The 26,654-nt window shown below is 51.0% G+C and overlaps 1 protein-coding gene across 4 annotated transcripts in view; it reads right to left on the minus strand.

Annotated features, from left to right (window-relative positions):
* The window catches only part of TM6SF1 (transmembrane 6 superfamily member 1), a 31,107-nt gene extending 5,083 nt beyond the window's left edge, over positions 1-26,024 (minus strand). The window contains exons 1-9 of one of the 4 annotated variants that reach the window (XR_009450303.1): positions 25,794-26,024; positions 18,661-18,764; positions 16,498-16,595; positions 15,401-15,504; positions 12,456-12,538; positions 10,901-11,022; positions 5,061-5,165; positions 2,098-2,190; positions 1,715-1,924 (exon numbers count right to left, since the gene is read on the minus strand). Coding sequence is in view for 3 of the 4 variants with exons in the window: in XM_059678039.1 (XP_059534022.1) it covers positions 1,805-1,924; positions 2,098-2,190; positions 5,061-5,165; positions 10,901-11,022; positions 12,456-12,538; positions 15,401-15,504; positions 16,498-16,595; positions 18,661-18,764; positions 25,794-25,885 (921 nt within the window). In the remaining variant the exon portion in view is untranslated. Of the gene's footprint in view, positions 1-1,714; positions 1,925-2,097; positions 2,191-5,060; positions 5,166-10,900; positions 11,023-12,455; positions 12,539-15,400; positions 15,505-16,497; positions 16,596-18,660; positions 18,765-25,793 lie in introns of those variants that run through there. The other 3 variants (XM_059678039.1, XM_059678040.1, XM_059678041.1) reach the window with 3 other exon arrangements.
* Between the last annotated feature and the right edge of the window lie 630 nt (positions 26,025-26,654).

Below are 26,654 nucleotides of genomic sequence, written 5' to 3' on the forward strand. Positions count from 1 at the left end.
TCTTTTCTTTTTTTAATATATTTTATTGATTTTTTACAGAGAAGAAGGGAGAGGGATAGAGAGTTAGAAACATCGATGAGAGAGATCGATCAGCTGCCTCCTGTACACCCCCCACTGGGGATGTGCCCGCAACCAGGGTACATGCCCTTGAACCCGGGACCCTTGAGTCCGCAGGCCGACGCTCTATCCACTGAGCCAAACCGGTTCGGCGGGAATCTCATTCTTAAGCTTGCTTGAAAAGAGCAAGATGAAGACGATCATTTTAAAAGGTAAGTTCATTTGGCTCTTTTACCGACAGTAAGAAAATAAAAGGTACAATGACTTCATTTTCTTCCTTGCTCATAAGAGCCAGTTGTTTGGCTGGTTGTTATTTCGTAAAAATGCACTTTGCGTGATGAAGTCATTCCATAGCTAGTTCCGTTCGCAGTTCAGTGAGCACCTACTGGGGCCCGGGGCGGGGCTGACAGCCGGGGGAGGAGCAGACCCTTTAAAATGAGCCCTCTGGCCCTGACGGCCTGGCTCAGTGGTTGAGCGTGGACCTATGAACCAGGAGGTCACGGTTCAATTCCCGGTCAAGGGCACATGCCCAGGTTGCGGGCTCGATCCCCAGTAGGGGGTGTGCAGGAGGCAGCCAGTCAATGATTCTCTCTCCTCATTGATGTTTCTCTCTCTCCCTCTCCACTCCTCTCTGAAATCAATAAAAAATAAATAAAACTAGTCCCTCTGGTTCTGTCTAGGATAGTACAGTGGAATTCCAAAATCTCAAATTTAGAATGACATCTTAAGGTTAACAGCTCTCAGTTCTCTTTGGTGGCCGTGGTGTTGAGAGACTGGCAACTGGTACTGTAAACAACGGAGCCACCTGCTGCCTCTGTGGCGGTGGACAAACCCCACAACCTCGCTGGGCCTCATCTGTGTAACTGATGGAGCACCTGCCAGGTGGTTACTGCGAGACTTAAGTAAAATAGGTCAGCAGAAACGTCTTCTGAGGAACCACAAAACAAAGGGGCCCTAGCCAGTTTGGCTCTATCGAGCAGTGGTTCTCAACCTTCTGGCCCTTTAAATACAGTTCCTCGTGTTGTGACCCAGCCATAAAATTGTTTTCGTGGCTACTTCATAACTGTCATGTTGCTACTGTGATGAATCGTCATGTAAATATCTGATATGCAGGCTGGTCTTAGGGGACCCCTGTGAAAGGGTCGTCCGACCGCCAAAGGGGTTGTGACCCACAGGTTGAGAACCGCTGGGATAGAGCGTCTGCCTGCGGACTGAAGGGTCCCGGGTTCGATTCCAGTCAAGGGCGCATGCCCCGGTTGTGGGCTCGATCCCCAATAGGGTGCGTGCAGGAGGCAGCTGGTCAATGATGCTCTCATCATTAATGTTTCTATCTCTCCCCTCTCCCTTCCTCTCTGAAATCAATAAAAATCTATTTTAAGCCCTGACCAGTTTGGCTCAGTGGATAGAACGTCGACCTGCAGACTGAGAGGTCCCAGGTTCAATTCCGGTCAAGGGCATGTACCTTGGTTGCGGGCACATCTCCAGTAGGGGGTGTGCGGGAGGCAGCTGATCGATGTTCCTCTCTCATCGATGTTTCTAACTCTCTATCCCTCTCCCTTCCTCTCTGTAAAAAATCAATAAAATATATATTTTTAAAAAATCTATTTTTTAAAAAAGCACAAAAACAAAGGAGACATGTCCACCTAGTGTTTCCTACCCTAAAACACCGAGCAGAGGTGTATGGGATCCTCAACCAGGGCAGCCCTATGCCCAGTCAACGTTCACAGCGGAGCGCGTTCTCAGGTACCTGCGCGAGGCCTCCCGCGTGAATCAGGGTGACGTCAGCCATCCAGGAGCACCCGGGCACCACCAGTCCGTAAAGCGCCACCACGAAGTAAGGGACAGAATAGAACAGGTACACCAGCATCTGTGCCAACAGAGAAACATCATCACACACCAGCCGGCCCCGCCCGAGGAAGAGCACAGACCACGGACCCTGGCAAAGGTGAGCATGTTCATTCCCGCTTCCCAGGCGGAACCACGTGTTCCCATTCTCCAAGAGCGAAGACAGAAAAAACTTAGGCTCCGTCACTACTTGACCTGGATCTTGGGATAAGCGGCAGGGTCCTTCAGGTAGGGCTCTTGAAACTGGGTATAAAATCGGCAGAAATCGGCTGGGCAATCCAGAGCAATCTGGGAACAGAAATGAATTCGTTATCACGATGCAGTCACAGCCCTCGCTGGTTTGGCTCAGGGGATAGAGCATCAGCCTGCAGCCTGAAGGTCCCAGGTTCAATTCCCAGTCGGGGCACATGCCCAGGTTGCAAGCTTGATCCCCAGGTAGCTGATCAATGATTCTCTCTCATCATTCATTTTTCTCTCTCTCCCTCTCCCTTCCTCTCTGAAATCAATAAAAACGTATTTTTAAAAAAAGATGCAGTCACAGCTGGCTCTTCTGTTGGCTGATGAGGCCAAATGCGCCAGCTTTAGTGACAAACAGCTTTGCTCTGTAACAAAAACTATGTGTGGGAGAAGCTCCCAGTGAAAGGGGAAGGTACCCTGCAGGTGCCCTGGGAGCAGAGGAAGCGAACGGGAGCAGGAACTGGAGCTAACGCTCTGCTCCCGGCTGCCTTTCGAGGACTCGGGTTAAGTTCCAGGTCCCGCCAGCAGAGCACGCACAGCCTGCTTCTCCAGGGAAGAGCTGGTCTCCGCCCCCTGCCTTTCCGTACCAGGTTCATCTTACTATGCTTTACAAGATTCAGAAACAGCCGCCTCTGTCCAGTGCCTCACAGCGTGCATGGCCTTCGGGGGCCAGTGAAGAACAAGGGTTTAAGCCCGAGTTGGTTTGGCTCAATGGATAGAGCGTCGGCCTGCGGACCAAAGGGTCCCGGGTTCGATTCCAGTCAAGGGCATGTACCTCGGTTGCAGGCTCCTCCCAGGCCCAGGCCCTGGTCGGGGCACTGCAGGAGGCAACCAATCGATGTGTTTCTCTCACATAGATGTTTCTCTCTGTCTCTGCCTCTCTCTTCCACTCTCTCTAAAAGATCAATGGAAAAACATCCCCTCAGGTGAGGATTAACAACAACAAAAATAACCTCCTCTATCCAGTGCCTCACAGAGTGCATGGCCTTCGGGGGCCAGTGAAGAACAAGGATCTGTGCCCTGGTCGGTTTGGCTCAGTGGATAGAGCACCGGCCCATGGACTGAAGGTCCCGGGTTCGATTCCATCAAGGGCACATATCTCGGTTGCAGACTCAACCCCCGTGCAATAGGCAACCAATCAATGTGTCTCTCTCACATCAATGTTTCTCTCTCTGTCTCTCCCCTTTCATTCTTTCTAAAAATTAATGGAAAAATGTCCTCGGGTGAGGATTAACATAATGAATGAATGAATGAATGAATGAAAAAAGGACCATTGAAATAAAAACACAAAAACTGGGGGGAAAAAAAAAGAACAAGGATTTGGAAGCAGGGTCCTCATCAGAAGTCACCTCCTGCGTCCCTCCAGCGTCCCCTCTGAGAGCAGAGCAGGTTTAGTCCCAACACAGTAGACTCGAGGCCACAGAAGAGACCAAGTGTTTCTTTGGCATGTTACTGGGTCCCCTCTCAGTCACCTCCCTCAGCCGTCATCCGTCATCCCACCCAGACAACACACATGAACCCGGGTCAGGGGCAGAGTCGGTGAAAGGACTCCCAACCTAACAGCCCCACCCACCAAGCATGTACACACACACACACACACGCACACGCACACACGCACGCACACACGCACAGGGAAGTGGGTACAGCTGTGCAAGGTGACAGGTGGCGCTAATTTTGTTGCTGTCCTTTTTTATTATTATTTCAGAGAGGGAGAGAGAAATATCGATGAGAGAGAATCATTGATCAGCTGCCTCCTGCATGTCCCCTATTGGGGATCCAGCCCACAACCCGGGCATGTGTCCTTGACCGGAATCAAAACCAGGACCCTTCAGTCCGCAGGCCGACGCTCTATCCACTGAGCCAAACCGGCGAGGGCCTGTTGCTGTCCTTTTAACTGTGGGCATTACAGCAAACTAACCAAAGGGCAGTTTCACGGCTCTGCGGTCTGAGCAAAGCCCACGGCCTGGCTTTCTCCTTTACTTCCCTCCCCTGAGTCTCTCCTAGTGGCCAGCTCTCCTCCAGGTAGTTTGCAACCACCCACATCATAAGAAAGCTGCTCCCCCTGAACCCAGCCAGCTGACCCCAAAACAATGAACCCGCTACCTCAGCTTACACTGGCCACTCTGCATCCCAGCAGCTGTGCAATAGCAACAGGCTATCGCCATGAAAGCTGAATATAACTGACCGCGTAACTCTGGCTGCTAAGAAGAACTCATGAAACTGGGACGTTGTGAAGGATCCTTAATAAATAAACAGCCCTGGCTGGTTTGGCTCAGTGGATAGAGCATCAGCCTGCGGGCTGAAGGGTCCTAGGTTCGATTTCAGTCAAGGGCATGTGTCCAAGTTGCGGGTTTGATCCCCAGTAGGGGGGGTGCAGGAGGCAGCCGATCCATGATTCTCTCTCATCATTGATGTTCCTATCTCTCCCTCTCCCTCTCCCTTCCTCTCTGAAATCAATTAAAAAATATTTAAAAATAAGTAAAACTTTAGCTGCTGTCCTTTTTTATTATTATTATTTCAGAGAGGAAGAGAGAGAGAGAGAAATATCGATGAGAGAGAATCATGGATCAGCTGCCTCCTGCATGCCCCCTACTGGGAATCGAGCCCACAACCCAGGCATGTGCCCTTGACAGGAATCGAACCTGGGACTTTTCAGCCTGCAGGTCGACGCTCCATCCACTGAGCCAAACCAACCAGGGCAGAGGGAAGATACTTCTGGGTAGAGCTTGATCCAAGGACCAGAAGGAGGTGGCACAAAGCAGCCCAGAATAGGCCCGCCCCTGGAGAGAGGAGGTTTGGGGTTGACCCTGGCAAGTGAGCAGCAGGAAGCAGGCCCCGCCCTCCAGGACCTAATGGGAGGAATATCTGGTCAGTGCGCTAGGAAGTCTGGTATATGTGTCACTTTGATCAGTACTGCTTACCAAGCCTCTAAACAGGCTAAATCCAGTTGCCAGGAGGAGGCAGATGACCAACAGGAAGTCAAATGGTCTTCTCAGCAGGTCCTTTCCTTGGATTTCTTGAACGACCTAAAACAGAGTTTGTAACCGCTGAGCAGGTCCGGGGCCGGAGGAGACCGGAGACCCACTGAGACAAGGGTGGCGGTGGTGACGAGAGAGGCTGGAGATTCCCCATTCATAGCATAACCCCCAGCCGTGAAACTTTAGGAAATCATAGCATAACCCCCAGCCGTGTAACTTTAGGAAAATCCTAGCATAACCCCCAGCCGTGTAACTTTAGGAAATCATAGCATAACCCCCAGCCGTGTAACTTTAGGAAAATCCTAGCATAACCCCCAGCCGTGAAACTTTAGGAAATCCTAGCATAACCCCCAGCCGTGTAACTTTAGGAAATCATAGCATAACCCCCAGCCCTGAAACTTTAGGAAATCATAGCATAACCCCCAGCCGTGTAACTTTAGGAAATCCTAGCGTAACCCCCAGCCCTGAAACTTTAGGAAATCATAGCATAACCCCCAGCCGTGAAACTTTAGGAAATCATAGCATAACCCCCAGCCGTGAAACTTTAGGAAAATCCTAGCATAACCCCCAGCCGTGTAACTTTAGGAAATCATAGCATAACCCCCAGCCGTGTAACTTTAGGAAATCATAGCATAACCCCCAGCCCTGAAACTTTAGGAAATCATAGCATAACCCCCATCCCTGAAACTTTAGGAAAATCCTAGCATAACCCCCAGCCGTGTAACTTTAGGAAATCATAGCATAACCCCCAGCCGTGTAACTTTAGGAAATCCTAGCATAACCCCCAGCCATGAAACTTTAGGAAAATCCTAGCATAACCCCCAGCCGTGTAACTTTAGGAAATCCTAGCATAACCCCCAGCCATGAAACTTTAGGAAAATCCTAGCATAACCCCCAGCCATGAAACTTTAGGAAATCATAGCATAACCCCCAGCCGTGTCACTTTAGGAAATCCTAGCATAACCCCCAGCCGTGTAACTTTAGGAAATCATAGCATAACCCCCAGCCGTGTAACTTTAGGAAATCATAGCATAACCCCCAGCCATGAAACTTTAGGAAATCATAGCATAACCCCCAGCCGTGTAACTTTAGGAAATCCTAGCATAACCCCCAGCCGTGTAACTTTAGGAAATCCTAGCATAACCCCCAGCCATGAAACTTTAGGAAAATCCTAGCATAACCCCCAGCCGTGTAACTTTAGGAAATCATAGCATAACCCCCAGCCGTGTCACTTTAGGAAAATCCTAGCATAACCCCCAGCCGTGTAACTTTAGGAAATCCTAGCATAACCCCCAGCCGTGTAACTTTAGGAAATCATAGCATAACCCCCAGCCGTGTAACTTTAGGAAATCCTAGCATAACCCCCAGCCGTGTAACTTTAGGAAATCCTAGCATAACCCCCAGCCATGAAACTTTAGGAAAATCCTAGCATAACCCCCAGCCGTGAAACTTTAGGAAAATCCTAGCATAACCCCCAGCCGTGAAACTTTAGGAAATCATAGCATAACCCCCAGCCGTGAAACTTTAGGAAATCATAGCATAACCCCCAGCCGTGTAACTTTAGGAAATCATAGCATAACCCCCAGCCGTGAAACTTTAGGAAATCCTAGCATAACCCCCAGCCGTGTAACTTTAGGAAATCATAGCATAACCCCCAGCCGTGTAACTTTAGGAAATCATAGCATAACCCCCAGCCATGAAACTTTAGGAAAATCCTAGCATAACCCCCAGCCGTGAAACTTTAGGAAAATCCTAGCATAACCCCCAGCCGTGAAACTTTAGGAAATCATAGCATAACCCCCAGCCCTGAAACTTTAGGAAATCATAGCATAACCCCCAGCCGTGTAACTTTAGGAAATCATAGCATAACCCCCAGCCGTGAAACTTTAGGAAATCATAGCATAACCCCCAGCCGTGTAACTTTAGGAAATCATAGCATAACCCCCAGCCGTGTAACTTTAGGAAATCATAGCATAACCCCCAGCCGTGTCACTTTAGGAAATCATAGCATAACCCCCAGCCGTGTCACTTTAGGAAATCATAGCATAACCCCCAGCCGTGAAACTTTAGGAAATCCTAGCATAACCCCCAGCCGTGAAACTTTAGGAAAATCCTAGCATAACCCCCAGCCATGAAACTTTAGGAAAATCCTAGCATAACCCCCAGCCATGAAACTTTAGGAAATCATAGCATAACCCCAAGCCATGTAACCTTAGGAAAATCATAGCATAACCCCCAGCCATGTAACTTTAGGAAAATCCTAGCATAACCCCCAGCCGTGTAACTTTAGGAAAATCGTTTTCCCCTTCAAGACTCAGTTTCCTCATCTGTGAAATGAGCAAATGAGGCCATGTGACCTCAAAGGGCCCTTCTAGCTCTGGTTCCATATTTTTTCTTTTTTCTTTTTTTAATAATAACTTTTATTTCTTGAAGTATTACAAAGAGTATTACATATGTCTCCTTTTTCCCCCCTCTTGACATTCCCCCAGCCTCCCCTACCCCCTAGTGTCTTGTGTCCATTGGTTCCATATTTTTTCTTGAAATAGCTTTCTTTTGCGTGATTATAAATATAAGGCATACTCATTTCTAAAATAAACCACAAATCGCCCGAGCCGGTTTGGCTCAGGAGATAGAGCATCGGCCTGGAGACTGAAGAGTCCCGGGTGCGATTCCTGTCAAGAGCACCTGGGTGTGCACTCGATCCCCAGTGTGGGGCGTGCAGGAGGCGGCCAGTCAACGATTCTCTCTCATCGTTGATATTTTTATCTTTCTCTCCCTCTCCCTTCCTCTCTGAAATCAATAAAAATATTTTTTAAAAAATAAATAAAAATAAAATAAATAAACCATAAACCCACCACGCTACTACTAAGAGTTGCTTTATTTTTCACAAAATTAGGACTTCATCTATCAACAATTTTGTGTTTGTTCTTTCGGCTCTCAACATCCACCTAACTGTAAGCACTTCCCCACGTTAGTAAAATTCCTTTAAACACTTAATGTCCCACGGAAGCACCGTATTTGACTTGTTGGACGTTGAGGCATGTCAACTGTTACACCTGAGGGGGCGGTGAGCACCTTGAATACAGGAGTTTGGCAGCCAGAACGACTGGGTTACAGGGCTCCATTCGTTAAGGCTGAGAACATAGCCAGACTGCTTTGCAGAGCGGTTCTGAATTTATGTTCCTGTCAGCACTACATGACAATGTCTACTTCGCCCCGGCTGACTCTGTGTTTTAACTTTTTAAAAAAAATAATAACAGTCATGTGTCTGATGATCACTGCTTGACGCATTGGCATGGAGCCTTCAAATGCACCAGAGGGAGGGCCAAGGCTGTGGGGACTGTTTTTTAACAACCACCTCATTCCTCAAAAGGATGTAAGGGGCGCCCTAGCTGGTTTGGCTCAGTGGATAGGAGTGTCGGCCTGTGGACTGAAGGGCCCCAAGTTCGAGACCCAGTCAGGGCACATGCCCGGGTCAATCCCCAGTAGGGGGAGTGCAGTAAGCAGCTGATCAATGATTCTCTCTCATCATTGATGTTTCTCTCTCTCTCTCTCCCTCTCCCTCTCCATGAAATCAATAAAAATATATTTTTTAAAAATGAACAAATGGGACTACATCAAAATAAAAAGCTTCTGCACAGCAAAAGAAACCATCAACAAAACAACGAGAAAACCCACTGTGTGGGAAAACATATTTGCCAATGACATATCTGATAAGGGCCTAATCTCCAAAATTTATAGGGAACTCATACAACTTAACAAAAGGAAGATAAACAATCCAATCAAAAAATGGTCAAAGGACCTAAATAGACACCTTTCAAAAGAGGACATTCAGAAAGCCAAGAGACATATGAAAACATGCTCAAAGTCACTAATCATCCGAGAGATGCAAATCAAAACAGCAATGAGGTACCATCTCACACCTGTCAGACTGGCTATCATCAACAAATCAACAAACGACAAGTGCTGGAGAGGTTGTGGAGAAAAAGGAACACTTGTGCACTGCTGGTGGGAATGCAGACTGGTGCAGCCACTATGGAAGACAGTATGGAGTTTCCTTAAAAAACTGAAAATGGAACTCCCATTTGACCCTGTGATCCCACTTCTAGGAATATATCCCAAGAAACCAGAAACACCAATCAGAAAGGATATATGCACCCCTATGTTCATAGCAGCACAATTCACCATAGCTAAGATCTGGAAACAGCCTAAGTGCCCATCAGTAGATGAATGGATTAGAAAACTGTGGTACATCTACACGATGGAATACTATGCTGCTGTAAAAAGGAAGGAACTCTTACCATTTGCAACGTCATGGATGGAACTGGAGAGCATTATGCTAAGTGAAATAAGCCAGTCAATAAAGGAAAAATACCACATGATCTCACTCATTCATGGACAATAGAGACCATTATAAACTTTTGAACAATAATAGATACAGAGGCAGAGCTGCCTCAAACAGATTGTCAAACTGCAGCGGGAAGGCCGGGGAGGGTTGGGGGGCAGGAGGTAGTGGGGTAAGAGATCAACTAAAGGACTTGTATGCATGCATATAAGCATAACCAATGGACATAAGACACTGGGTGATAGGGGAGGCTAGGGGACTGTCTAGGGCGGGGGGATAAAATGGATACATATGTAATACCCTTTGTAATACTTTAAGCAATAAAAAAAAAAAAAGAAAAAAAAAAGAAAAAAAAATAAATTGCAGAACCTGAAAAAAAAAAAAAAAAACTTTAAAATTTTTTTAAAAAGGATGTAAGGGGTTCCAGCTGTCAGTGTGCCAACCTCAGTCTACATGGCAGGTGTCTGAATGTGAACAAATGAAATGTTTGCAAATTAAAATGCATTTTAATGAATTCCCTTGTAAATCTTGTTGTCAAATGAATAAGCATGTTCTGATTAGCTCTAGTAATGCATCTTTTCAAATGTCAGTTTCTCTCAAGGGATCTTAAGGATCTATGAAAGGAAGAGAAACTTAGGGAGATGTCACTAGCTTAGAAATAAAGATCTTAAACAGAGTCTCTGCCCAGCCAGTACTATTGCATCTGGACACCTGGCTGGGAATAAGGGAGCTGTCTCAGAAGGCGTCCTGTAGCCCTAGCCAGTTTGGCTCAGTGGATAGGGCGTCAGCCTGCAGACGGAAGGCTCCTGGGTTCGATTCCGGTCAAGGGCACGTACCTCGGTTGCAGGCTCTTGGCCCTGGTCAGGGGCATGTGGGAGGCAACCCACCAATGTGTCTCTTCCCCATCAGTGTTTCTCTCTGTCTCTCCCTCTCCCTTCCACTCTCCCTAAAAATCAATCAATGGGGGAAAATACCCTCAAGTGAGGATTAAAGAAAGAAAAAGAAGGCGTCCTGTAGCTGGCATCCATGTGCCTGGATCTCTTAGTAATTGGACCCTATGGCTGTGAGTGCTACCTCAAACACAGTATCCCTCCAGTTTCCCCTCAGGGCCGTAAAGGCACAGGTATCTCTGAAGAGATGCCCAGGTGCTCAAACTCCAGGCCACAGACAGCCCCAGACCAACCCCACACAGAACTCATGCAGAATGTGAGGGGGGCAGCCCAGGGGACCACTGGCCCCGGAAGCGGGCGCCGTCGGACAGACAGTCTTGGCCACCAGAGCTAAGGCGTGACAGACACTGCAGAACCGACACAGTCACGCCGATGGATCACGGTCCCCAAAAGCTCCAGTCCCCGGAGGCGCGCGGCTCAGTGGCCCGTGGATGCGGGGGCGCCCTGCCAGCGTGCAGACAGGTTACATGTGACTTAATAAAAATCACCTTGGACGGGTAATGACAATATTCCGACGGCTGGTTATAGATTCTGAAGCCGGCCCAGACAGGAAGGCACGTGTACGGTATGCTTAAGATGAAAGCAGGGCAAACGCGTGTTCCGAACTTCCCTATTGACAAGAGAGAAAGGGAGAGCCAGAAGGTTACCAAAAGCATCTAGAAACACAAGTAACATTTAGGATACCTCCTATCTCCAGCCACCTAAAATTTCGCTATGAACCAGACAATATTTTTAACCAGAAAAACCAGATCAACTCAAAACTTAGGTGTTTAGCAGGTATGTCCCGGCTACAGTATTTTTTTGTAATATATTTTTATCGATTTCAGAGAGGAAGGGAAGGGGAGAGAGGAGAGAGAAACTCAATGATGAAAGAGAATCATTGATTAGCTGCCTCCTGCACGCCCCCTACTGGGGATGGAGCCCACAACCCGGGCATGTGCCCTTGACCGGAATTGAACCTGGGACTAACTCTTCAGTCTGCAGGCTGATGCTCTATCCACTGCCACCTACAGTATTTGTAAGGTATGTGTGGAATATCCTGATTTCTCGCATGCATAAATAACCTCATTTACATTAGCCTGAAAGAGTATTTCATTTTCAAGGACATTTATTGAGTTCCCACAGTGTGGCAGCGTTATATACAGGGCAGGGGAAAAGTAGGTTTACAGGTTTTTTTTGTATGGAAAATAACACAATAATTAATAAATAATAATACAAGAATAGACTCTGTTTCATGTACTCACAGCTATCAACTACTTCTGCCCCACCCTGCACACCGCAAAAATTGTAAGAAGTATTTGCACGCTGCATGTAGCCACAAACACAATACTTAACCCCTCCAAACCCCTCTCAAAGTCAGGCATCACTGATATTAAATTGTTTGGTTGTGCCCTAGCTGGCTTGGCTCAGTGGATTGACTGTTGGCCTGCAGACTGAAGGGTCCCTGTTTCGATTCCGGTCAAGAGCACATGCATGGGTTGTGGGCTCGATTCCCAGTAGGGGGTGTGCAGGAGGCAGCCAATCAATGATTCTCTCTCATCATTGATGTTTCTCTTTCTCTCCCTCTCCCTTCCTCTCTGAAATCAATAAAAATATATTTTTTAAAAATTGCCCTAGCCAGTTTGGCTCAGTGGATAGAGTGTTGGCCTGGGGACTGAAGGGTCCCGGGTTCAATTCCAGTCAAGGGCACATGCCCAGGTTTCGGATTCAATCCCTAGTGGGTGGATGAGCAAGAGGCAGCCAATCAATGATTCTCTCTCCTCATTGATGTTTCTATCTCTCCCTCTCCCTTCCTCTCTGAAATCAATACAAATATTTTTTTTAAATTGCCTCGTTGTTCAATGTACATTTCTGAAAACTGCTCTCAAAAGCATTTTTCAAGGTAAGATTAAAGAGGGGAGGGAGGACTAATTCCACAAAACAGCTTTTTGGTGAGCTCGGAAGGTCTTGGTGCTGTGACAACCAAAATAGCATCTCTCTTTAGAAACAATCCCCATTGTTTCAGAAAAGGAAAGTGAATGTCAAGATCAAGTTTTTTCTTACCTACAATGTTTCCTGGCACAAAAACAATCATGCTCATCATAATCGATCCGACCCAGTACAGCCCAATGTTTCTATAACTTTCCCTGCAACGAAAAGACCTTGGCTTAGCATGCCATCTGCCGAAGACGAGCCAGTGTTACCTTTATCCTCACTAACGAAGTACCTGGATGGAAACCCCAGACACAGGGAACCCTGGTGCTCACCCTCCATTTCCTCGTGTGACAAACCACAGAACCCTCCCTGTACCTTTTTGTTATTTCATTTTGGGTTTGTTTGTTTGGGGGTTTTTTTGCTAATCCTCCATTGATTTTTAGAGAGAGTGGAAGGGAAGAGGAGAGACAGACAGAGAGAGAAACATCGATGTGAGAGAGACACATCGATTGGTTGCCTCCTGCACACACCCCCACCAGGGCCCGGGGCCAGGGAACCTGCAACCAAGGTACGTGCCCTTGACTGGAATCGAACCCGGGAACCTTCAGTCCGAGGGCCGACACTCTACCCACTGAGCCAAACCGGCCAGGGCTCTGTCCTTTGGAATAGGAACTACACTGCTACCCTAACCTGTAGACCACAACGCCCTCGTCACTGCGAAAAGAGACCTGTGTTTCACTCTTAGGTACGAAACGGAAAAGGAGGCTCAAAAAAGTATGGAAAATGGATCCCCTTTCCAAACCATTGGAAGTACGAGTAATGGGTGTGAAGTGGACTTTCCCTGGTGTGACAGAATTTTGGCCAAAGCCCTTAAAGGTAAAGATAGTAAGTGATATATAGCCCGGCCGGTGTAGCTCAGTGGTTGAGCGTCGACCCAGGAACCAGGAGGTCACCAGTTCGATTCTGGTCAGAGCACATGCCTGGGTTTCGGGCTTGATCCCCAGTGGGGGGCGTGCAGGAGGCAGCTGATCGATGATGCTCTTCTCTCATGGATATTTCTACCTCTCTATCCCTCACCCTTCCTCTCTCTCTAAAAATCAATTAAAATATATATTTTTAAAAAGTGATATGTACCCCTAATCTTCTTAATAGGCGATGGCTGACAAACAGATCTTTCAACCGATATCCCCATAACCCACCTCCATAAGGGGCTCCAAGACAAAGGAGAGTCTTAGCCGGGACAGAGGGGTTCCCTTCTGAACTGTGTGCTTCCTGCCCCGCCCCCACCCATCCACCACCCCCGCCCCCAAGCCAGACCCATAGATCCCTCCAGGCAGGTCCGTTCAGTGACTGGGCCTGTCAGTAGGACAGGCAAGAGCCCTCTCCCCCTGTGGGCGCTAACAGAGCTGCAGAAACTCTGGCCCACTCCCGACAGCGTCCACGCAGAGCACGGGCAGCCTCAGAAATACGAGACGTGTTCCCTAGAGCTTGGGAAGGGGAGGCTGGTGCCTAGAAAAGTCCAAAAATTAGCTGGAGCTGTCCTTGAGTTCACGATTGGGGGGCGGGGGTGCACGCACAAGCAGGGCATGCATTTGGTCCAGCTGAACTTCAGCCTTGTACTGAATGCGTGTCCCTAGCCGGTGTGGCTCAGTGGATAGACCATCGGCCTGCGGACCGAAGGGTCCCAGGTTTGATTCCCGTCAAGGGCACATGCCCAGGTTGTAAGCTCCTCCCCGGCCTGGGCCCTGGTCAGGGCTCATGCAGGAGGCAACCAATCAATGTGTTTCTCTCACATCGATATTTCTCTCTGTCTTTCCCTCTCTCTTCCGCTCTCTCTAAAAATCAATGGGAAAATATCCTTGGGTGATTAAAAAAGAGAGAGAGAGAGAGAGAGAAGAATGCATGGCTTTCCCTCACCTGCAGCCACGGGAGGTCTGGGAAGGTGGCTGGACTTGACTGTCCTGGGCTAAGGGACCTCAGCGGAGAGAAGCTGTGGTGCACCCCCATGGGCAGGGGAGTCACAAACTCACTCACTGCAGGGATCGGTGCAATGCAGAGCGTCCTGTGCAGGGGTCTCCAGAGAGCCCACGTGTGTGCCCCAGAGCAGACCCAGCATATCCTAAAGCAGGGCCAATCCCCAGGAGATTGTGTCATTGAAGACCCTGCCCCTCTTCCTTTAACCCCGTTTACATACATACATCCTCAGAGAATCCAGCCCAGGCTGACTGGAGAAGGAATGGAAGGACAGACCCCCACGCCTCAGGCCCACACCTGGACGGGGGAAAGGCAGCTTGAACTGGCGTGAGGCTGAAGCTTTGCATTAGAATGTGCTGGGCTCGCCCAAGCCGGTGTGGCTCAGTGGATAGAGCGCCAGCCTGCGGACTGAAGGGTCCCGGGTTCGATTCCAGTCAAGGGCACATGCCCAGGTTGCAGGCTCGATCCCCAGTAGAGGATGTGCAGGAGGCAGCCAATCCATGATTCTCATCATTGATGTTTCTCCCTCTCCCTTCCTCTCTGAAATCAATAAAAAAAAAATGTGTTGGGGCTTAAATTCCTGAAAAACAGTGTTCTCATAAGAGAACAAAATCAGCCGAAACCGGTTTGGCTCAGTGGATAGAGCGTCGGCCTGCGGACTGAGAGGTCCCAGGTTCGATTCCGGTCAAGGGCATGTGCCTGGGTTGCGGGCATATCCCCAGTGGGGGATGTGCAGGAGGCAGCTGATCAATGATTCTCTCTCATCGATGTTTCTAACTCTCTATCTCTCTCCCTTCCTCTCTGTAAAAAAATCAATAAAATATATTTTAAAAAAAAAAAGAGAGAGAGAACAAAATCAATCAGGAAGTTAAGGGCCTGCCCGAGCCATCACCGCGTCAAAGGTAACCTGGAGAGCCAGGTGCAAAGGGCCGGAGAGCGCAGGACGCCGGGTCTGACTCATCTCCAAGGAGCAGCCTTCAGTCCGGGGACACCTGTCTGTCCACTCGCCTCTGTGTTCCCCTTACCTCCCCGAGGACCGGTCGCTAAGGCGGCGGAGACACCCCCCCCCCCCCCCCCCCCCCCCCGGCGAAGTGACTTACTCCCATGCGATGGCCGCCACCATCACCAGGTACATCAGGTAATGGGCGGAGCCGTCCCAGTAGCAGACCATGTGCCCATGCGCCGTGTTCAGATACGGTTCACCCTGAGGGAAGCATGGAGAGGGGTCTGCTTCACATGGGGCTCAGACACCGCGCAGAACCCCAGGCCTGCACCTCGCGTAAAACACAGCAGACCTGATGTGTGCAAGTCTGCTCAAGTGAAACGACGCTGCATCTCAGAAAGTTACGAAATCGGCGGGAAGGGGAAAGTACAACTTTAGCCCTAGCTGGTTTGGCTCAGTGGATAGGGCATCGGCCTGTGGACCGAAAGGTCCCAGGTTCGATTCCAGTCAAGGGCCATTACCTCGGTTGCAGGATCCTCCCCGGCCCGGGCCCTGGTTGGGACTCATGCAGGAGACAACCAATAGGTAACTAATCGATGTGTTTCTCTCACATCAATGTTTCTCTCTGTCTTTTCCTCTCTCTTCCACTCTCCCTAAAAATCAATGGGAAAACATCCTCGGGTGAGGATTAAAAAGTAGTAAGTAGCCTTAACCGGTTTGGCTCAGTGGATAGAGCGTCGGCCTGCAGACTCAAGGGTCCCAGGTTCGATTCAGGACAAGGGCATGTACTTTGGTTGCGGGCACATCCCCAGTAGGGGGTGTGGAGAAGGCAGCTGATCGATGTTTCTCTCTCATCGATGCTTCTAACTCTCTATCCCTCTCCCTTTCTCTCTGTAAAAAAAAATCAATAAAATATATTAAAATAATAATAATAAGTAAATAAATAATAAAAAGCCATATCCTTGGATAAGGATTTTTTAAAAAATGCTTACTGTCGCCCGGCTGACATGGCTCAGTGATTAAGCATCGACCTACGAACGTGGTGTATGGGACGATGATTATCTCTCACCGTTGATGTACCTTATACGCGTAAGACTAACTTGGGCTTTCAGATACAGTGATATTTTAATAATATTACACAAATTCTCAATTCATTTAAAGTTCGTCTTTTCCATTAAATGTAAGTGAAGGAGGCTGGGTGGGTGGATGGCTGGCCCTGGGGCTTAAGGCTCAGACCGCGAAGCGGGGCCATACCTCTCGCAGGTAGTGCGTCATGAACCCGTCGATGACTCCGTCCTGCTCCAGGCCTATGATGAGGTTCACCACGCTGGTAAAGCCGAACACGGCGTACACTGGGGAGAGAGCAGCGGTGTGCACGGAGCAGCCCGGAGACGATGCCACGAGCTGGCATCCGCCAGCAACAACGGACCGTTTTAATGTTTTCCAGAAGGTCCCGTGGACGCTGTCCACACGGGCCAACAGGACACCCCTCCGGCACACGCAGCGGGATCTCCGCCCGTGTCGTGGGTCTGACATCGCTGCCCACGTGCGCTCACCGAGGGGACACACGCCAGGGGTAAGAATGACAAACTCAGCCCCTAACTCTGTCGCCTCCTCCACTCCCTACAAGCAGATGCCCAGGGCACCACCAGCACCCAGCTGGACAAACCTTGTAACCAGTGGCCACAGCGTAGAGGTGACCGCCAGGCTTAAAGTAATGACTTAGAAGAGTTAATTACCGAACAGGCCAACTCCCCACGTGTCTAGCGCAGTGGTCAGCAAACCGCGGCTCGCAAGGCACATGCGGCTCTTTGGCCCCTTGAGTGTGGCTCTTCCGCAAAATACCGACTTCTGCGCATGGGCCACAAAGTTTCAAGTGCACTGTACGTGTGCGCCCGCATGTGGTATTTTGTGGAAGAGCCACACTCAAGGGGCCAAAGAGCCGCATGTGGCTCGCGAGCCGCGGTTTGCCGACCACGGGTCTAGCGTGTCTGCCCGACACCGCATTGGAGATCTAGAGATGGACAGTGGCTGATGTGCAAGGGACAATGGCTTTAAGAGGACAGGGCAGTGCCCTGGCGTGGCTCAGTGGTTGAGCGTCAACCTATGAACCAGGAGGTCACGGTTCGATTCCCGATCAGGGCACATGCCCGGGTTGTGGGCTCGGTCCCCAGTGTGGGGTGTGCAGGAAGCAGCCGATGAATGATTCTCTCCCATCATTGATGTTTCTATCTCTCTCTCCCTCTCCCTTCCTCTCTAAAATCAATAATATATATATATTTTTTTTAATTTTTTTTTTAAAAGCACACCCTGGGGAGCTGCTGGCCCAGGAGCAGGGAGACCCCTGGGACAGCCCTGAGTCCCACCCACAGCCTGAAGCAGAGCCACCCAACCAACCTGGGGACCCACGAACAAGGAAAAGAAACATTTATAGCCACAGCAAGGAAACAACCTAAATGTCGGGCAACAGAGGAATGGACCGTGTGCGTTTATATTATCTACTAGAAACGTATATTCTTGCCCTAGCCGGTTTGGCTCAGTGGATAGAGCGTCGGCCTGTGGACCAAAGGGTCCCGGGTTCGATTCCGGTCAAGGGCACTATCTCAGTTGCAGGCTCCTCTCCAGCCCGGGCCCTGGTCAGGGCTTGTGCAGGAGGCAACCAATCGATGTGTTTCTCTCACATCGATATTTCTCTCTGTCTTTTCCTCTTCCACTGTCTCTAAAATTCAAGGGAAAAATATCCTCAAGTGAGGATTAAAAAAGAAAAAGAAAACATTAAAAAAAAAAAAAAACCACCTGATATTCTTTGGCCATATAAATGAAGGAAGCCCTAACCGCTTTGGCTCAGTGGATAGAGCGTCGGCCTGCGGACTGAAGGGTCCCAGGTTCGATTCCGGTCAAGGGCATGTACTTGGTTGTGGACACATCCCCAGTAGGGGGGGTGCAGGAGGCAGCTGATCGATGCCTCTCTCTTATCGATGTTTCTAACTCTCTGTCCCTCTCCCTTCCTCTCTGTAAAAAATCAATAAAAAATACATTTTTTTTAAAATGAAGGAAATCCTGCCATTTCCAACACCATGGATGGGATCCTGGCAGAAGCACAGCCTCCTCTCCTTTCCCCTCATCTCCATGGCGCTCTGACCTCCAATCGGGACTGGGTACCAGCTGGTGGCTGTGCTTCCCGCTGGGAGAGGGTGGGTCACAGCGTGGGAGAGGGGTAGCTTGGAGGAGAGGCCATGCCACCCTGAAATACTCCTCCACTTCCTGCCACTTTACCCACGGGCTCAGCGTATTCACAGCCACGGAGGGACAGTGCCGGAGGCCGTCCTGCTGAGCTGTTCAGTGGACATAGCAGCCCCCCTGCTGGCGGGGGGGTGGGTGGCCGGGGGGGGGGGGGGGGGGGGGGGACAGACGTACCATAGAACAGCGGGTCCCGGGGTGGTTTTCTCTTGACAAGGATTCGAGCCAACAGGGCCACCAGGAGCAGGATGAGGGCAGCAACCCCTACAATTGTCCAGAAGCTGCAAGGACCAGAACAGGGAGGTGGTCACGTAGCAAAATAAACACGCTGGTGCTGGGAATTTCCTGGCTGTTGAATACAGCCGCTCCCAGCCCTGCCTCTGCCAAATGCTGTGGTGTGAGTGACGTTTCTTTGCGGCTCTGTGGCCCCTCTTGCCCCTGCCCCCGTGAGACTTTGGGGGACCAGAGCCACCAGCTCCTCATTCTCTTTTCAGCTACCCCCGCCCCACCCGTCCCTGCACAGAGGATGTGTCCCAGCTCCTCCAGCCCCTATCCCCTCAGTGCCAGCGGGAAACCCTGGGACCGCGCCCCAGGAGCCACGTGGAGTCACAGTGATGCACACCTTCCGGAGGACAAGGCCACATGTATAATCAAAGGTACCAGAGGGCCCTGGCTGGTGTGGCTCAGTGGATAGAGCGTTGGCCTGCAGACTGAAGGGTCCCAGGTTTGATTCCCCGTCGGGGCACATGCCCAGGTTGCAGGCTTGGATCCTCAGTAGGGGGCGTGCAGGAGGTGGCCGATCAATGATTCTCTCTCCTCATTGATATTTCCATCTCTCTCTCTCTCTCTCTCTCCCTTTCTCTCTCTGATATCGATAAAAATATATTTCTTAAAAATAATAATAAAATAAATAAAAACCAATGGAAAAATAGCCTCAGGTGAGGATTAACAAAACAATTAACAAATGAAAATAAAAACATATGGAGGAAAAATATATATATTCTGCACCCCCTACGTGCCAGGCTCTGCGGATGAACAGGATGGGCCCTGGGGACCCATCTCAATGGACTCTGAGCCCTCCCACCCCGGAGGTCACCGTGGGTCCCACAAAGGCACTCTCCCTCTCACACCTCTGGGACCAGCAGGGTTTCCAGTTCCACAAGAAGCACAGCCTGACCCACTCCAGTGCCTGCCACACCAGAGCCTCAACAGCCCTAGAGGCAGCCAAAAGCACCGCTGCTGCCCGGCCGGCGTGGCTCAGTGGTTGAGTGTCGACCTATAAACCAGGAGGTCCCAGGTTCGATTCCCGGCCAGGGCACATGCCCGGGTTGCGGGCTCCATTCCCAGTAGGGGGCGTGCAACAGGCAGCCGATCAATGATCCTCTCCCATCATTGATGTTTCTGTCTCTCTCTCCCTCTCCCTTCCTCGTTGAAATCAATTAAAAAAAATTTTAATTGTTTTATTGCTTAAAGTATTACAAAGAGTATTACATATGTCTCCTTTTTTCCCCGCCCTTGACAGTCCCCTGGCCTCCCCTACCCCCCAGTGTCTTATGTCCATTGGTTATGCTTATATGCATGCATACAAGTCCTTCGGTTGATCTCTTACCCCCCTACCTCCTGCCCCCCCACCCTCCCCGGCCTTCCCGCTGTAGTTTGACGGTCTGTTCGAGGCAGCTCTGCCTCTGTATCTATTATTGTTCATAAGTTTATAATTGTCTTTCTTATCCAAGAATGAGTGAGATCATGTGGTATTTTTCCTTCATTGACTGGCTTATTTCACTTAGCATAATGCTCTCCAGTTCCATCCATGCTGTTGCAAATGGTAAGAATTCCTTCTTTTTTATAGCAGCGTAGTATTCCATCGTGTAGATGTACCACGGTTTTCTAATCCATTCATCTACAGATGGGCACTTGGGCTGTTTCCAGATCTTAGCTATGGTGAATTTTTTTAAAAATCAAAAACACAAAAGCACCGTTTCTCAGATGAGATCCCTCCAGACCCCTCAACATGCAGACTTTGGATCACCTTCGCCGTATGGCCCTGGGACCCCTGGGAAATACCCTTCTCAGTCACAGGCCCCACAGCCCACGGCCGCCTACTAGGAACCAAGGGACCTCCTGCTGAGGTTCGCTCCATGCACCTGCCCTGGGATGTGTGCCTGGCACCATTGCAAAGCGACCCATCCAGCCTGCAGGGGGACGGTTCCCAAGGAGCTGGGCCACGGGTGCAGGGAGCCATCTCCCCAGCACACGGGAAGGGAGTGGGCTCTGGGTATCTGCTCTCCCCTAGACTTGCAGAAGCAGAATGCTTCAGGGGCAGAGCATGGGAATATACACATTTTTTCAAGATACCTGGATGAGGGTGATGCTGAAAGTCTGCCTGAGGACCCCTGTTAAGGTGTAAAAATTGATGAATGGATGAGGGAGGGAATGAGAGGGACAGGAAGGGAGGAAAGAGATATGGATGAATAGATGGATGGTGGATGGATGATGGAGAATGGGTGGGGGATGGACATATGGATGGATGATGGGTGATGGATGGTGGGTCAATGGAAGGATAGATTATTGATGGATGGATGGTGGATGGATAGATGATGGATGGATGGATGGATGGATGGATGGATGATGGATGGATGGATGGATGGTGGGTGAATGGAAGGATAGATGATGGATGGATGGATGGATGGATGGATGGATGGATGGATGGTGGGTGAATGGAAGGATAGATGATGGATGGATGGATGGATGATGGATGGATGGATGGATGATGGATGGATGGATGGATGGATGATGGATGGATGGATGGATGGATGGTGGGTGAATGGAAGGATAGATGATGGGTGGATGGATGGATGGTGGGCAGATGAAAGGATGATGGGTGGATGACGAATGGATGGTGGATAGATGATGGATGGATAAATGGATGATGAATGGATGGATGGATGGATGGATGGATGATGGATGGATGGTGGATGGATGGATGGATGGATGGATAGATGGATGATGGATGGATGGTGGATAGATGATGGATGGATAAATGGATGATGAATGGATGGATGGATGGATGGATGGATGGATGGATGATGGATGGATGGTGGATGGATGGTGGATGGATGGAAAGATGACACAATTTATGATAAGAATGAATATGACTGTGGTGTCCAGGTAGGAGACTGAAATAGGAATTTCCTAGTGGTGAACATCAGTGGACGCTCCAGGCTCCTCCTGTGGGAATGAGCTGCCGATGGAGGAGAGCGTGGGACCGGAAGCTGGTGTAGATCTGGAATGTGATGCTGAGCTGAAGTATCGTGAAGAGGGCAATGGTTTGGTGCACTACGTAAGCCGACGGGCATATTACTCCCAGCCTGAGGCGGGCGGTGGCCAGGGGATACCCCCATCCCTGCTGCTACCGAGGACCCAGCTGACAGTGGCACCGTCGCACGGCTGGCAGGCTGGCGCCCTTCGGGAGCACGGAGGGCAGTGTAAACTGGTGCACGGCACCCTCTAGAGGAGCAAAGATGGAAGAGAAACTAGGGCAGCACACTATCTGTGTCTCCCGCGGACAGCCACGTGCAGGGCCTGCGCAGAACAGGGAGAGATGGGCCCACAAGGACTGGGGGGGGGGGGGGGGGGGGCTTTGAAGAACCCAAGGGTGGAAAAGTTCTTGGTCTTGGGATGGGGGTCGGGGGTGGGCAGAGGCTACGGACGTCCTTCTGAGAACAGGACACCTACTGAGAGGGGATGTGTATGCGTGAGTATGAGCAGAGTGTGTGTGTGTGTGTGTGTGTGTGTGTGTGTGTGTATGAGTATGTGTGTGTCAGAGACAAAGACAGACAGAGAGCCCATCCCTTTTCTGGCTCCTCAGCCTAATCTGCTTTTTCTGTTTGTCAGGTTTTCGTAAAAGGTCTGGTGGGAAGCCCTAGCTGGTTTGGCTCAGTGGATAGAGTGTCGGCTTGCAGACCAAAGGGTCCCGGGTTCAATTCCGGTCAAGGATTTCAGGCTCGATCCCCAGTAGAGGGCATGCGGGAGGCAGCCAACCAATGATTCTTTCTCATCATTGATGTTTCTATCTCTCTCTCCCTCCCCTTTCCTCTCTGAAATCAATAAAAATATATTGTAAAAAAAAAAAAAAAAAGGGTCTGCCCTAACCGGTTTGGCTCAGTGGATAGAGCGTCGGCCTGCGGACTGAAGGGTCCCAGGTTCAATTCCAGTCAAGGGCATGTACCTGGGTTGCGGGCACATCCCCAGTAGGGGGTGTGCAGGAGGCAGCTGATTGATGTTTCTCTCTCATTGATGTTTCTAACTCTCTATCCTTCTCCCTTCCTCTCTGTAAAAAATCAGTAAAATATATTTTTTTTAAAAAAAAGGTCCGGTAGAAGGAATTAGCTTCAGCTAATTCCAACTTATCTGCCTGCCTACTATGCACAAGGTGCTGTGCCACACAGAACATATGAAGGTGAGCTCTGGCTGGACAGGAAAGTTCTAAGATGCAATTGAGGGGGGGGCGGGCTCGGAGGAGGGAAAGGTCACATCTGCTTGGAGGGAGTGTCAGGAAAAGGAAGAGGTGGTATTTCACTCCGGGGAATGAAAAAAGTCCAGCTGCAGCTCCAACAGTCAGGGACAGGGAGGAAGGGGGATCAGCATGCACCGTGGAAAAGAGGCAGGTCAGTCCTAGCCGACTTGGCTCAGTGGATAGAGCGTTGGCCTGTGGACTGAAGGGTTCCAGGTTCGATTCCGGTCAAGGGCACATGCCGGGTTGTGGGCTCGATCCCCAGGACGGGGTGTGCAGGAGGTATCCAATCAATGATTCTCTCATCATTGATGTTTCTATATATCGCTCTCTCCCTCTCCCTTCCTCTCTGAAGTTAATAAAATATATTTTTTAAAAAGAGGCAGGACAGTTAAGGGATGCCCAAGGGTCACAGAGCAGTCCCGTGTGGCTGCAGCACTAGCATGAGGGGCTGGGCTGGGCTGGGGGGCAGCGCACTCAGGCAGGCAAGCCCTGAAGGGAGGCTCTGCTGTGGTCCAGTTCAGAGAGGACCAGTCCCAGGGGGGAGGAGAAGGAGGGAACAGATGCTAGCCCAGCCCCAGGACTTATGGCCGGGGGGGGGGGGGGCGCGGAGGGAGGAGGGGGACGTCCGGCCTGCAGGCCATGTAAGGCTCAAGAAATCATTTGATCTGGTCCTGCCAAGGCATTAGGGGTGAGTTAATTAAATGTTTGACTAAATATAGCAGGCTAATTTTTTTTAATCCTCACCTGAGGACATTTTTCCATTGATTTCAGAGAGAGTGGGAGAGAGAGGGAAAGAAACATCGATGTGAGAGAAACACATCGATTGGTTGCCTCCTGCCCGCACCCCGACCAGGGTCCCGGCCGGGGAGGAGCCTGCAACCCAGGTACATGCCCTTGACTGGAATCGAACCCGGGACCCTTTGGTCCGCAGGCTGGCGTTCTACCCACTGAGCCAAACCGGCTAAGGCTAGCAGGCTAATTTCTAAGTTGATAACTTTGTATGGACCATGAATGATGTTACAAATATCCAAATGGCCCTTGGCAAAAAAAAAGGCTCCCCACCCTTGACTTCTGGGGAAGGGGACAGTGGGAAGGAGGGAGTGGAGGAAGAAGAGGGAGGAGTCCGAGGCCACTGGGATTGTAACCTGCAGGCGGATGGGAAGAATGGATGGCACCAATTATTCATAACCGCAGGGCTCAGCAGTGCGCTCAATGGTACCTGTTCTCAGTAAATGCCATCACCGTCCTCCCAACGGCTCAGGCCAAAACCTCAGGGTCATCCTCAAATCCTCTCCTCCCCACACAACCCTTCAGTAAGCTAAGCAACTCTCCCTGCAAAACATCCCCGTCACCAGCCACCTCCCTCTCCCTGCACTGCTCCCTGTTCCCCTACCTGGAAGGCTCTGTCCCCAGATGTTCCCGTGGCCACCTCCTGCGGCTCACGGGTCACCTCCTCCAAGAAGCCTTCCCTGACTACCAGTTCCCTTCCCGGTCACTCTCTCGTTTTGCCCCATTTCATTTGTTGTCTGTCTCCACACACGCCTCCCCAGGCGTTTCTGGCTTGTTCATAGCTATATCCCCAACACTTACAACAGTGCCCAGTATACAGTAGATGCTCAATAAGTATTTGCTGAATTGCTTTAAATGCCATTTTAGGAGTGCAGGGTCCCCCAAGAGCTATATTCACAGACATGTGACATTCCCTGGGCAGAGTTGCGTGTTCCAGAAGATGTGCCCCGAGACGGGGTCAGACCAAGGGCAGCCACTGCCCCTGCCTGGGGACGGCTCTAGATGGATGGGTGCCAACTGGGCACGGGAGGCAGCAAGTGGTGGCCCGAGCCCCAACAGAGGAGGAAGTCACGGCCCTGTGGGCAGACACTTCTCCGCAGCCTGAAGGTCTGGAGAGGGTTTGCAGCCTATAGTCTGATGCAATTTCCTTAGCACCAACTGCTGTCGGCAACATAACAGGTTACTTCCTCCTCCCGCAAGCAAGGAACATCAGCAGGCACGGAGCCTGGCATCTTTCCCGTCGCCTGCAGGGCAGGCCTGCAGCTGCTGCTGCTGCTGGGTCACTTAGCCAGGGATCTGAGGACTGAGGGGCAGGTCTCTGAACCAAACCCACCTGGGGCCACCTTGGGCCCCACCCATTTCCTTGGCAGCCAGGCACAAGCCCCACCCCCACCCCGGCTCCCTGCTCCCCATCCCACCCCGGTCTCTGTGGGTCCTGCCAATAGAATGCAAGTGTCCATTGGACAGACCAGAACACTGAGTCCAGGCCACACCCTCGGTGCCAAAGTCGGGCCCGGAACCCAGGTCTTCGCCCCCGGTTCAGGGCTAGCTCTGCTAGGCATTCTGAACAGTTCCTAAAATTACTAAGACATGAGAAGTATGTGTGTGTCCATACATGGTAACATTCCCGGGAAACGCGCACCGAGCAAGGCAGGCGCGCAGCTAGCACGCTGGGCACTTCGCCTGGTGTCCTCCCGCCTCCGCCCCTGCCCTGAGCTCCTCAAGGGCAGGTGCACTGCCTCCCTGACCACTGTCCCCGGGGACCTGGCACTGCGCGGGTCCCCAGCACTTGGCCCAGAATTGCGCCAAATGGCAAGGATGCCAGCCTGAGCCAGGACCCTGGTCGGTATCTCCCGGGCGCCTCCTTTCCCCTCCTCACCCCTCTCCGCCCTCCCCTTCCCTGTCCAGACTGGAGCCCTGGAGGCCAGCGACCCATGACCCCATCTGCAAAGTTGCCGCTCTCCAGCCGCACATCCTCCAGCCCCACCCCCGTGCGCCCACTCACTGGTGCTGGGCCGCCAGGTGGTTGAAGACATAGGTGACCGGGATGGCCGAGAGGGACAGCACGAAGACCCCGGTGGCCGCAGTCGCACTCATCGCCGCCACCCGCCGCTCGCCCTTCACCACATTTCGCGCGGCCGCTCCGCCCCTGCTTCCGGCGGGAGCCCTCCGAGCGCCCAGCGACCTGCCCTGCGATCACAGCGCCCCCTCCGCCCGCCCGCTCCGCTCGGTGCGCAGGGCGGCCGCGCCGACCCAGGTGGCGCCCTCGCGGTCCTCCAGCCCAGGGACCGGGGCTCGGACGAGAGCGCCAGGCCCGCCGAGGGGCGGCGACAGCGTCCTGCCCGGGGACAGGGGCCCGCGGGGCACGTGCGCTCTGCGGGGAGGCGCGGCGCCGCCTGGAGTCTGGCGGCTGAGAGGCGCACCAGCCAGGGCGGGGCCAGAACTGGGGCGGGGCCCGTGCGGGGCGGGCCCACAGAGCATCCACTTGGGGAACCCTCGCCCAGAGTCAGGAAGGGACTGATGACCCCGAAACCTGGGAACCACTCCACGGAGCAGCCATCCGCGGGCAGCAAGCACAGCTCCTGCGTAGAGTCCTAATTCCGTTTTATTTTTATTTTCTTTTTTTAAAATATGTTGTATTGATTTTTTACAGAGAGGAGGGTAGAGGGATAGAGAGTTAGAAACAGCCATGAGAGAGAAACATCGATCAGCTGCCTCCTGCACACCCCCTACAGGGGATGTGCCCGCAACCAAGGCACATGCCCTTGACCGGAATCGAACCTGGGACCCTTGAGTCCGCAGGCCGATGCTCTATCCACTGAGCCAAACCGGTTAGGGCATTTTTTTTTTTTTAAATTTCAGAGGA

The sequence above is a fragment of the Myotis daubentonii genome, chromosome 21, assembly GCF_963259705.1.
Source record: "Myotis daubentonii chromosome 21, mMyoDau2.1, whole genome shotgun sequence".
Classification (NCBI taxonomy): domain Eukaryota; kingdom Metazoa; phylum Chordata; class Mammalia; order Chiroptera; family Vespertilionidae; genus Myotis; species Myotis daubentonii.